The 12,641-nt window shown below is 33.2% G+C and overlaps 1 protein-coding gene across 8 annotated transcripts in view; it reads right to left on the reverse strand.

The window, feature by feature from the left end:
• Window positions 1-12,641, reverse strand: part of RELCH (RAB11 binding and LisH domain, coiled-coil and HEAT repeat containing) — a 117,335-nt gene that overhangs the window by 35,054 nt on the left and 69,640 nt on the right. For all 8 annotated transcript variants that reach the window (XR_007471692.1, XM_033424993.2, XM_004268064.4 and 5 more), the window contains 6 exons: window positions 10,974-11,114; window positions 10,367-10,531; window positions 8,021-8,168; window positions 3,746-3,902; window positions 2,996-3,119; window positions 1,125-1,173 (listed from right to left, as the gene is read on the reverse strand). Coding sequence is in view for 7 of the 8 variants with exons in the window: in XM_033424993.2 (XP_033280884.1) it covers window positions 1,125-1,173; window positions 2,996-3,119; window positions 3,746-3,902; window positions 8,021-8,168; window positions 10,367-10,531; window positions 10,974-11,114 (784 nt within the window). In the remaining variant the exon portion in view is untranslated. The remainder of the gene's footprint in view (window positions 1-1,124; window positions 1,174-2,995; window positions 3,120-3,745; window positions 3,903-8,020; window positions 8,169-10,366; window positions 10,532-10,973; window positions 11,115-12,641) is intronic.

Consider the following 12,641-nt stretch of genomic DNA (forward strand, 5'->3'; position numbering starts at 1 on the left):
TGATGTTGGTTGACTGTGACTATGGTAGCTGAGAGGTAAATCTGAGGCTAGGAACATAAGCTTAAGTTGAATTCACAGATACAGACTGTATATACAGTGATTATATACAATAATCACTTCCTATATGAACAGTTAAATATTCACAGCTAACTAATAATTCTAAAACCTATCAGTTTCCAAAAATATATAAATATTCTTCACCAATTTATCATCAGAATTAATAATTAACTAAAGAGATAATACCAACTATTAGGTATTCCAAGCATTAACCCTTTAGAAAGCTATTAAATATAAACTTTGGGAAGCATTTGTCAAAAAAAAAATCTCATCGACATTTTCAAACTTAAAGGGAATCATTTATTCATTCTCTAACTATCTCTGAGGACAGCCCCAAATGGAGTTTTTCAGATGACTCAATTCAAATCATTAAGGTAGGACTGAGATAAGAATTACCTATACATTCAAAATCAACCAAGTTTAAAAACAAAACAGGGGGGCTATACATTTTTGTTCCTAACATTTTTCACAATTCGTTCCTAAGAAATTAGAAAAATACACATGGACGTAAGATCCACACATAAAGGAGTTCTTAGGCCAGTGGTGCTACAACTACACTTCTTATGATAGATAAGTGAAAACTATGAACAGAGGGGCTGGAGCTGCCCATTAAAGCCTATAGTTTCTTTAAAATCTCATGTTTCATTTAAAAAACATATATGTGTATCTTGTATTCTCTTCAATTACAATTTGTTTTAAGTTTGAAAAGTTTTAAGTAACTAATTATGAATTAGATGCTCTTTACTTTTTCCTTTTCAGTATCTCGAATATACTACTTCAACTCTCCAAGGGTACAAGTACTCAGCTTGAGAAGCTCAGCCTTAGGTCAGTTTGATTACGGTGAAGGTAGATATTTACAGTCAAATTGACAAAGATTAATCTTACTGCCACCCCATGGGAAGAATATTAGACATGGCAGAGTTGTAAAACCAAGAATTCCGTAGTATAAATCTTCCTTTTCAATTGTACTTGCTAGTTTATTTATACACTTCACATACAATGAATAAAGTATTTTGCTGGAGTAAAGAGATTCAATTGTTTTTAAAAGTAATAATGAACAAACTTACCAATATTTTCTTCAGACAGTCTTAAAATCTCCTGGAACTGAGGTTTTACCTAAGCAACCCAAAGAAAAGATCCAGAAAGTCTCAAGTTCAACGGACCAATCAATGGTTAAATAAATAAAATGTTTACTACCACTACTTATTTATTTATTTTGTTTTATAGACCGTTGATTCAAGTAGTCAAAAACATAACAATTCTTAAGAGCCATAGGAAAAAAGAAGAGTTAAGTTACTGAAAACAACACCTTTTAGAGATAAAATATTTAAAAGAATCAATTCAGGTCAGCAAGTTTTCTGAAGGGTCTTTAGTTTCCTTCACTAAATTAAAATAATTTCCAAGGTGATTTTAAGTGCTTGAAATTACTACCTCCTAAAACTGACCTTGATGTTAGAAAGGGTATTTAGGCAGATATTATATGATTAGAATTATTGAAAAAATTTACTGTATATAAAAGGAATGAAAATGAAATTCCATTCATTTAGGGTATTCAATAAGTAACATATTCATCATGTGATATCCATTGGCTTAAGTTAGTCTTTAACTTCTTTAAAATTTAACTTTAAACATCAAGTACAGAATTTAACATTAAAATTTTAAGTTAAAGCAAATGCTTGTTTCAATTTTTTATTTTTAACATTATTGGATTTCAGATTTCAGGCCACTGAAGTCAACCACTTACTGTTAAGTGCTAAAATGAACTCCTAATTGTTTTTGTAAAAAAAGTAAAATAAATAACAGCTACTTCTTTTGGAGATGTCAAACAAATTGTGCCAAGCGTGATTACCAGTAAAATCAAATCATATTTGTTTAATAATTACATGTTAGTGAAAAATGTAAAATGATTTTGTTTCTTCTACAATAACATCAAGCTCTGGTTTTTGTCCTCCTATTGACAGGTCAGGCATATTAATTTACAAATTCAATTTAAACTGAGATGTAGACCACTGTGAAAAGATTAATCTACAGAATCAGACTTATAGAATTAAATGACACTGAAGGAACTTCTTCATTTCACACATGGAAAGATTAAGCACAGATACATTAAATGGTTTATCACAGGATACAAACATAACAGGGTCATAACCCATTTTCCGAATTCCGTCCAGTCCACTATACCAAACTGTCATGCTCTAAATGTTTCAGTAACTACAGGTTTAATAGTAAAGAGCTACACAAAATTTTTACCTTTTAAATGTCTTGATTAACATTTGATTGTAGCAATGACATCTTTTTATGTTTTTATTAGAGCTCTAAAGAACTGACTTAACAATATGCTATGAAGACAAATGGATTAACAGGATTGAAGAAGAAAGTGGGACCTAAGGACATTCCAATTTAATATCTAAAACTACAGAATAGCCTAGATAGGCAAATGTGACAGTGATTGAAATATGTAGCATTTATCTCAAGTGTCCATTCTATTCCAAGAGCTTGTATCTTGTAGCAAGTATTCTATACAAGCTGCTTTGATTCTATAATCACCTAAAGTTTTGACCAAAGCATGCTGGGCAAATGGCTGCTTCCTGAATCTGTGGTAGATGGTGAAGTACCAGAAGTACATTCAAAGAATCACAGCTGAGTCCCCTAGCTGATACTTCCTATGCTAGAAAGCTTTGAGATATCCACATGAGTAGATCTTATAACCAAATCTGGATACAAACTAAGTTTTGGCTAAATCATCTTCTGAAAATCAATAAAGAGAAGAATATTACTGACTAGAATTTTCTTTTACTATCACAGTTTTCTAAGGTATTAAAAGATAATTTGAATAAAGGAAGGGCTCACGCTTTTATTTACTCTGCTATAGCATTAATTAACACATTACATTTCTATGTCTCTTGCATATAAGAAAACATGGAATACAAGTTTTTACCTTAGTGTTTGTAAAAATTTTGCCAAATGTCCGGCAAAGGCGCCAGAAAAATCTGGAGAATTCATGGACACAGGTAGTTGAAGTAACATTAATTTTGCCAACTATTTCTATAAGCTGTGGCAACCTGAATATGAAAGGAAAGAAAAATAGGCAGGGGTACAAATAAATTATTGTTTCCTTGCCAATTTCTGAAACAATGCAAATTTAACAATATCTTCTGTTCTGCTTTTCATAGCTGGTAAAATTGGAATGCAAAGGAGTTGTTTGGAACCCTTTGCAAAGTCTTCAGTTTATATTCTATAAATTTCTTAAAATAAATTTTAACTGATTGCCATAAAATATATGGAATCTTAATGGTAGGGTTCTAAGTATGGAGTTAATGAGACTCAAATCAATGGAGCTGATATTTCATACAAGAGCTTGGCTAACATGGCATCATCCACTTTAGCCTCAAAAATGAAAAGTCTGGATGTAGTTTAAAATCCATCACCACTTGTAGACAATAAGGCAGCAGATAGGTCTTCTGACATAATACAGCAGCACCATCTTCATAGATAAATAACTACGTATCTAGTAGTATAAATCTCCTCTCCTAAAGAAATTTACCATAGATGATGCCAAGTTATGTTTTGCTATTTTTTTTTAATATTTTGTTATATTTTGTCCCTCAGTGCCCAGGCTAAATATAGTGAGCTACCTTTCATTCAACTGATTGAGATGTACCAAATGAATACGGAGATGGTAACTTACAATTGATTGACAACCCATAGTAAACTCTCCCAGCCTGTTGTACCCTCGTGTTCCAGCTGGTAATCATAAAGTTGTAGCAGTACTGCCAATTGCTCACGACTTCCAATAATAGTAGACACATCTTGAAGAGGCGACATAGGCCGAGGGAACCTAGTCACTATAAAAATTAGAAGCAAAATAAATCACATAGAAAATGACAGTTTGGAAAGTTAGCTATTCTGTCAAAAGAAAAGTAAGGTTCTGCCTCCTAATATTTATTTAGCTTATTATAGACTTTAAATATAAAACTAAAATATATTAATTAAACCATTTTTAGAAAAAAATGAAATACAGTTGATCCCTGTACAATCAGGGGTTAATCTGCCTACAACTTACAGTCGGCCCTCTGTATCAGAGGTTCTTCCACATCCACAAATTCAACCAACCACAGACCATGTAGTACTATAGCATTAACTCTTGAAAAGTATTCACATATAAGTGGACGTGTACAGTTCAAACTCCTGTTGTTTAAGGATCAACTGTAAATTTTTGTCGTATGTGAACAAATTTAGCAAATCTCAAAAATTAGGATTTTATGAGACTAAATAACTAGTAAATGAATATTGTATGAAAGAGCTTGCCAGTGAAGAGTAAAATTTCACTTAAATTAAAATTGGCCACAAAATAAGATCTCAGCTAAAATATGGATTTGAATCTGGTTTTAAAAAAATAGAAATACTTGTAATTCCACCAGACTGTTTATGTCAAAAACTAATAACTATGATAAAATATTTCCTTCAGGCAGCAAGAAACTAATAGGTTGACAGCAGGGAAAAACTGTTTAATACCAGAGAATAATGACCTAAAATACATTAAAACTTGAGCTGAACAGGCTTCTTAAGTATTTAATCTCCAATATTAAATGATTTATTTAAAAAATGTTCCATAGTTTGATAAACATTAAGTTACTATAAAGTGTTAAAACCAGTGACCAGTAAGATAAAGCAAAATTATCATTAAAAAATGTATTATAAATATTATAACCAGAGTCTCATGTATATACTTTAAAAGTTTTGGGGGAAAAACTGAAAAAATTACTTTTAAAATTATGTAACTAAAACATGAATATACACTAGTATACTGTAAAATTTGAACACATCAATAAAATCTATGATTCTACAGATCATAATTAGATTCCAGGTTATTAAAGAACAGGGCTTAGATGGCTGTTAAGTGAATAATGCTACCAACAGCTCATTAACTGTTGAACAGAAATTCCTAATGGCCTAGCAACTCCTGCATAGAGGTTAACACCCTAAAAAGACACAATTAAGGATGCAGCATTTTCTCAAAACATATTAATGGTGTAATGATAATTATTAAACTTAAGAAAACATGAAATAACTTTAAAAGTGCTCAAAGACAAAATTAAGATGGTATTGTCCTCCTATGCTGCCCAAGGCTTTTAACAATATCTTAAGTACAGATAAAGGTTATCCCTTGCTAGCTGAAGTCACCTATTTGATATCATAATACACACACAAACAAACAAATAAATGAATTTAGGTAACATGGTATCCCATACTATCTGAGGTTTCTGCTTGAGTTGTCATTATCTCAACCTAGGAATCAAATAGATTTGGATGGTGAGGGATATCTGTACTTCATACTTCTATATTGTTGAAGCATATCTGATAATTTCAAAAAGGATTATATCATATTGGTCACAATCTGCAATACTATGATGGAATGTATCAATATATTATTCCTTCAAAAATACTGACAAATTATTGAAAAATAGTGGAACAGTTAAAAGTAAATCAGATAATGTCAAGATTTATTACAGGCAAAGTGAGGTCCAAAGATTTAAAGCTAGGTCCAACAGAAGCAAAACAATGTCAAGAAATAAGCAATTACTTGGATAACTCAGTTCTAACAGATAAGCAATCAGAATGGTTCAGGGATCTCAAAACATTATTCTATTTAAAAAGATTTTAAAAAATTTAAGCATCTAACTTGTAACCATACAGAAGAGTCCCCAGAATGCCATTTTAATAGGTATTTTATTGTCAAAAAATTACCACAATTATTCAAATCCAGCAAAATAACAACTGTTATGACTCTTCAATGTATTTCCCTCTCACTAGAATGTAAGCTCTTCATGGCAGAGATATTTGTCTGTTTTGTTTATGAGTGTATCCCAAGTGTTTAAAATAGTGTCTGACATAAATATTAGCTAGTGCTCTGGAATTTTCATAATGTAAAAGAAAACTATTAAATTTTCACTTGTAATAAACTGTATCCCAAATTATACAGATGTACATACAGATAGACACAGAGACATAGATATATAGATAGACTATATATATAGATAGATCTATATATATATATAGATATATAAGGATATAATATTTCCTCATTTATAATAAATGTATTATAACCTACATGTGAGAATAATAACATTAACATTTACACTTACTATTAAAAGTCAGAGGGTCAAATTAAGTCAATAAGAACTTAAAAGATTATTTTTGGCATGATAAAGACATAATCACAAGGAAAGGTCACATAAACATCAGAAGGAATATGTTCAGGATGGTAAAGTAGTTTTGAAAATTTTCTATCTAATCTCTAACATGTGCTTGGCACGCAATAGGTGACATTTAAGAATTATTTGCTAAATGAATGAATGATAGCAAGTGCTGTGGGTTGAACTGTGTCTCCCTTAAAAATTTATATGTTGAAGTCCGAACCCCTAGAACCTCAGAATGTGACCTTATTTGGAAATATTGTTGTTGCAGATATAATTAGATAAGATGAAGTCATACTGGAATAGCGTGGACTTCTAATGCAATATAACTGATCTTATAAAAGGGAAATTTGGACCGAGACAAGTGCATGTGTGTGCACACACACACACGGAGAACGGAATGTGAAGGTGAAGGCAGAGACTGGGGTGATGTATCTACAAGCCAAAGAACACCAGAGATTGCCAGCAAACCACCAGAAGCGAGGAGAGAGGCATGAAACAGCTTTTCCCTCACAGCCTTCAGAAGGAACCAACCCTACTGACACCTTGATCTCAGACTTCGAGAGAGTTCACTTCAGAACTGTGAAACAATAAATATCTGCTGTTAAAGTACTAAGTTTATGGTACTTCGTTATGCTGGCCCCAGCAGAACAATACAGCAAGATAGAAAGAAAAAGAGAGGGAATTAGAAAGACAGGAAAGTCCCTAGGCAGATGAAGAGTCTTAATGAGTGAAGGGGTAGAACCTAAAGTAGCCAGCTGTGAGCGCTTTATGAAGATTTATCTTAAAAGTTTGAATTTTCATTCTCCTCAATATCATTAAAAAATATTAAACTAACTCTACCCCATCCATTCTCAATTTTCGAAGTAAAACTGGCATTCTAACCGTATACACCATTTTTATGCTGTGCTTTGTGTATTCTTGGACACACTGCTTCATATCCCAAAGATTATAGGTAGCCCTGTTTACTTTACATGAAAACTATAATTCTAAAAACACTGTGTGTTGATTTTCTCAATGTTATAATTCTTTTGTCTATCAGAAGCCCGTAAGAGACACGGCTAATTCACAAATCTGAAAAAGCTGCAAAGGAATCTCATACATAGTAATAACTTGTCTGTAGCCGTTTATCCTGGGGGTTAGGTGCAGTGGGGCTACCACGTACCATGGATCAAAGGTCACTTACTAGTTAGCTAGACTTTGAGCTAAGAAAATACTGGCTCTTGCTATCAATTTCATGTATTTCTGAAAATAAATCATATTCTTTTTTTGGAAAAAAAAGAAACTGTGCTGCATATGCTTATATTCCTATCAAGGACATAGCAGGAAAGAGTAATTACATTTACCTTCCCCTACTGAAAATAAGATGAAATAGCTGGGGAAGAAAAAATATAAAGAAAGTGGAAATGAAAAGCTTCATAAACTGGTCCTGGTAACTATTAATTCAGCTCTATTAATGAAAGAAAACGCTTATTTCTGTCTTATAACACTGAAAAAAAGGCTATAATAAAAGGCTCTAGATTAAGAATGGAAAGAAAGTACAAATATTATAAAATACTACCACGAGGCTTATCCATAAAAGATGAAGCCATATAGTTCACCCCAGATATCATACAATCTACGACCATGCAGTTCCACATGTATAATACATTTTAGTAATTATGCTGTCATATAAAGTGACTTTTACATTTTTAATCAGAAACGATTCTTTGGAAAGCTAAGCTGTTAATATTCTACATCTTCCTCCCATAATTTAAGTTCAGTACCTTCTATCTGTGGCACTTCACCATGAAGCTTGGCTTTGCTGGAGAAAGGTGCATTCTGTAGCACTAATGCAAAGAGAGATGGGATCAAGGACTGCAAGGCAGACAGATACATGTGGAGCTTATGTTCATCCAGCCCGTGCTCTCCTTCCTGAAATATAAGGAGGTGAAAGCTAACTTTAGACTTCTGAGGTTATGTATTTATGATGTTCTTCCTTTCTGTGGCAAACAATAAGACATTTAAGGACATGTATGTTAGACTCAAAGCATCACACCTAATGGAGATGACCATGAATCTTTTCTGAATTTCTCTGAGTATGAGAAAATGTGAAGTACTAAGGCATTGTGGAAGTAATAGAATCTTTTGTATGGAAAACTTTAGGGTGAACATCAGTCATTTCATTTGTATGGAACTTCTTTTAAAGGTCTTTTTCTTTTAAGAGGGTCTTATCTTTTGACATTTTATAAGTCAGGTTAAAGAAATTAAAGTGAGCCACAGGAATCATTTTAAACGCTCAACTGCTAAACGAGCAGGAGTACTTGCTATTCCTAACTTCTTTTATAGATTTGGTGACAACTGTATTTGCCAGCATTGGAAGCACTTTAAAATAATTCAATGTATAGATAAAATGTAGGAGAAGAAATGTCAAAAGAAAACAAAAGAAAGAGATAACAGAAAAAAAAAAGAGTAAAAGGATCACTATGGTACACAGAAACCAAATATTAAAGTGAAAAACAGAATCATTAGAGAGGAAAGCATTTATTGCTGTTCAAATCCACTTGAGATGTCATTACTATATTATAAATAACAACTGTGTCAGAAATATCAGATATGTTAGTTTTTTACTATCAAGTTCTAAATTAGTTAATTTCTTCATGTAAGAATTACCTTGTGTGCTGAATACTGCAGCTATGTTTAGCAACAATGTGGAATTAGCTGTGTTATGAAATCGAACTAAAAAAAAAAAAACAGGTACAGGGCTTCCCTGGTGGTGCAGTGGTTAAGAATCTGCCTGCCAGTGCAGGAGAAACGGGTTCGAGCCCTGGTTCGGGAAGATTCCCACATGCCGCGGAGCAACTAAGCCTGTGTGCCACAACTACAGAGTCTGTGCTCTAAAGCCCGCAAGGCACAACTACTGAGCCGGCGTGCTGCAACTACTGAAGCCCGCACGCCTAGAGCCTGTGCCCCGTAACGAGAGAAGCCACCACAATGAGAAGCCTGCGTACTGCACGAAGAGTAGCCCTGGCTCGCTGCAACTAGAGAAAAGCTCGCGCGCAGCAAGGAAGACCCAATGCAGCCAAAAATAAATAAATAAAATTTTATAAAACCCCAAAAAACAAAAAAACCAGGTATGGATAATTCTCAGATAGAAGGAATGCAAATATTAAAAAAAAATACTTAAAAAAATTCCCTAGTTTTCATAAAAAGGAGTACTTCAGTATAGTCTATTTATAGTTTTCTTAACACCCATTTTGAAATTTATAGAAAAAATAGCCCAATTTTTAAATTAAATGAATACACGTGTATACATATAAGACTATCTACAGAGTAGTTAAAATACATTATGTTAAGAGCCTTTAAAATCTGGGGGTAAAAAGGGCAAGAGTTTGGTTTTAGAGACTGATATCAGATCCTGGTTCTGTCATTTGACAGCTTTGGGACCCTGAGCAAATTACTTTAACACTCAGTTTCCACACAAAAAACAAAATATAATTCAAATGGTTATAAGAATGAAATAACATACTTTATAAAGTATCTACCTTAATGGTACATAATCAATACGCATTAAAGAAATGTTTTTCTTCTAGACTTTAAAAGAGACTTTTAATACAAAAATTAGAACAAGAAGTTTCTATTGTTTCTTCAACTTTTCTTCAATTCTTTTACTTGGGAAGAATGGAAAGTTCCCTTTAAAAAGTCAGGACGTGAACTACTGCAGTGAAAAAAAGGTAACGCATTTTGACACTGTATAAATAAGAAAACTTTAGAGACTCATATTTTAGTTATCTCTGCATTCTGGGAACTGATGCTGACACTTTATCTAAAATATTTAAGTCTTCAGAAGAGGCTAGGAAGAGGTAGCACTGTGAATAGTATACGAGTTAGTGCCACAAAGGTGCTATTTTAGCTAAAAAAAGGCAGACCATGCTCTTTCTCCTCTAGCTTCAGTCAAGCAAAACTTCCTCAAATCTCCCTTGGCTCCAGACCAACAGAGTCTTTAACAGGTAGTTAATTAGAATGTTCGCTAAGTGGTACTTTCTGTCTTTGTTCCCCCAACATTCTCTCAAGATGCCTTAGAACACACCTTTTAAATTTCTATTAACTATATAAATAAAGGAAGTATTTACCCTGAGAAGTTTTTCAATCTTGTTCAGCAATGTAGGTATAAGATGAGACTGTAAATTTCCAAGTTCTGTAGTCCAGGCAGCATAAGCTGGTAAAAATACTTGATGTGTTGCACTAACTACTCTTTCTGAGGGGTCACCCAAGGCTGACAGCAACAGTTCAAAACCCTGCCAAAAGGAAATAGGCAAAATGTAGATTAAAAAAAAAAAAACCTAAAAAACATAATAATATGTAATAAATATACACTGCAGTACATGTAGCAGACATTTTAAGCAAGAAAGAAAACCATTCATAATCCTATCCTTCCCAATTTCTTTAAAGAAAAATGTCATTTATCCGTTGATGGGAAAACCAAAGAGAAAGGGTGGTAACATGGCATACTTGTTGCCAATTTACCGCCAGAAAGCTGTGTCAGATACTATAAATGAATCAAAGCATCTCCTCCTTGAAATAGCAGAACTGAAACCAGGCAGCCAACTTCAACTGGTTAAAGTTGACACGTCTGCCATCCCTACTATAGATTATAGGATATCTGAATCAGAGATTTGGAATATTATACTATTTGGAATTTTATAATGAAATAAATGGGATTCGTTCTGAAAAACATACCTGTTGATATTTGTCTGGATCATCAATGTATCCCATAATGATACCGAGGCTTTTGATCACAGCTTCTCTTACCAAATCTGCCTTATCTTCCATTAACATCTGTTGCAACATTGAAAGAACCAAGGAGCTACGGATTTCTTTCTGAAAATAAACAGGAACATGTTTTACTATTTACACTAGCAGCAGAAAAGGATAGAAAATAATGAGATATCCATGTATTCAAAATCTAGATTAAATATATATTAACATGTTGCTATGTTTGCTTCAAGTCCTCATTTTTGAAAGACATAAGACATTAGAGATACAGCTGAAATATCACTCTTCTCCACCCTCTCCCCCTTCCTCCAACTCCCTCTTTAAAGATAACATCTACCCTGAACTTGGTATTAATCATCTCCCAGCATATTTTTGTATTTTTACTAAATATGTGTCAATCCCTCAAACCTTTACAGTGCCCTTTTGGCCAATCAACAGTCAACACTCTGCTATAAACAGACAATGACTCTTCTACCACTACCTGTACAACTCAGATAAGAGCACTGACAGTCATAACAATAGGAGGGATTACAAAAATCACTCTGGTAAGCAAAACATTTGCCTGGGGTAGGAGTGTGGAAACATAAAATCCTGGTGTTCTGTTTTCTGAAGAACTGAGAAAAAATATTAAAACAGGATGATGAAACATGAGAGTAAACTTTAAAAGTGCTTAAAAAACTGTGTTGATATTTTCAGATGCTATTTAATATAATGTCAACCACTGTTGTGTCTTAATTTCACACATTTTTTTCCCCATGGTTTTAGCCTAATTAATGTCTGAGGTTAGAATAAAGTGTTACTGTTATACCAATTCTTGCCCTTCCTTCCCTTTTTTTGTACCATTATTGTAAGTTGACAAATTTATAAAATTCTTTAAACTTGTTTAAGTTACTTTTACATATAATAGTTAAAAGAAAAGGATATGATCATTTTCATAAATTTACAGTGTGAGCTGGTATGCAAAGCAAAGTCTTAAAAGACATTTTTAAATGACCTAGCTTTTGTTTTGACTTTTAGAGACAAAAATATATGTAAGTTTAGCAAATTTTGGTTACATTTAGGTTGGTGAATATGCCTTTTGGTACAGCCTTGTTTATTTATCCTTTAGGCTAAAATTGCTCCCCCCAATTTTTTTTAAAGTGTATTAAAAGGGCTTTTTGGTTAATATCAGCACAGGCAAAAGGACAGAGGTGAGTAAACTTCAGCTGGGTATTTGCTTTGCAATGATCTAGCCTGAGGTCAACTGTGGCAGTTAGTTTCAGTATGCTAAGGGAACCCACAGGACAAGTCAGGATGCTTTACTCCATTTAAGCCATGACCACACTGAGGTTTTACTGTTACCAGTTACAGTGGGGAACAAGAAAGTGGAGGTCCATGTAGGAAACATTAAGTCCATTATTAATACTGCTTAGCATTCTAGTACTAGGAGCAGTGTGGAACAGTTTCCTTCTTCTTTGATAGCATATGATGTTCATCTCTGTCTTGGAACAATAAATAATAGGATGCTCAAACTCACTCATGTATCACAACAATAAGATAATTTTCTCTTAAAAGATAGGCAAACATTAAAAATAAAGTGATTATGCCCAGTTGAAGTATGGTAAGATAAGAACTCCAACGCACTGTTGACAG

This window comes from Orcinus orca, chromosome 15, assembly GCF_937001465.1.
Source record: "Orcinus orca chromosome 15, mOrcOrc1.1, whole genome shotgun sequence".
In the NCBI taxonomy this organism is placed as follows: domain Eukaryota; kingdom Metazoa; phylum Chordata; class Mammalia; order Artiodactyla; family Delphinidae; genus Orcinus; species Orcinus orca.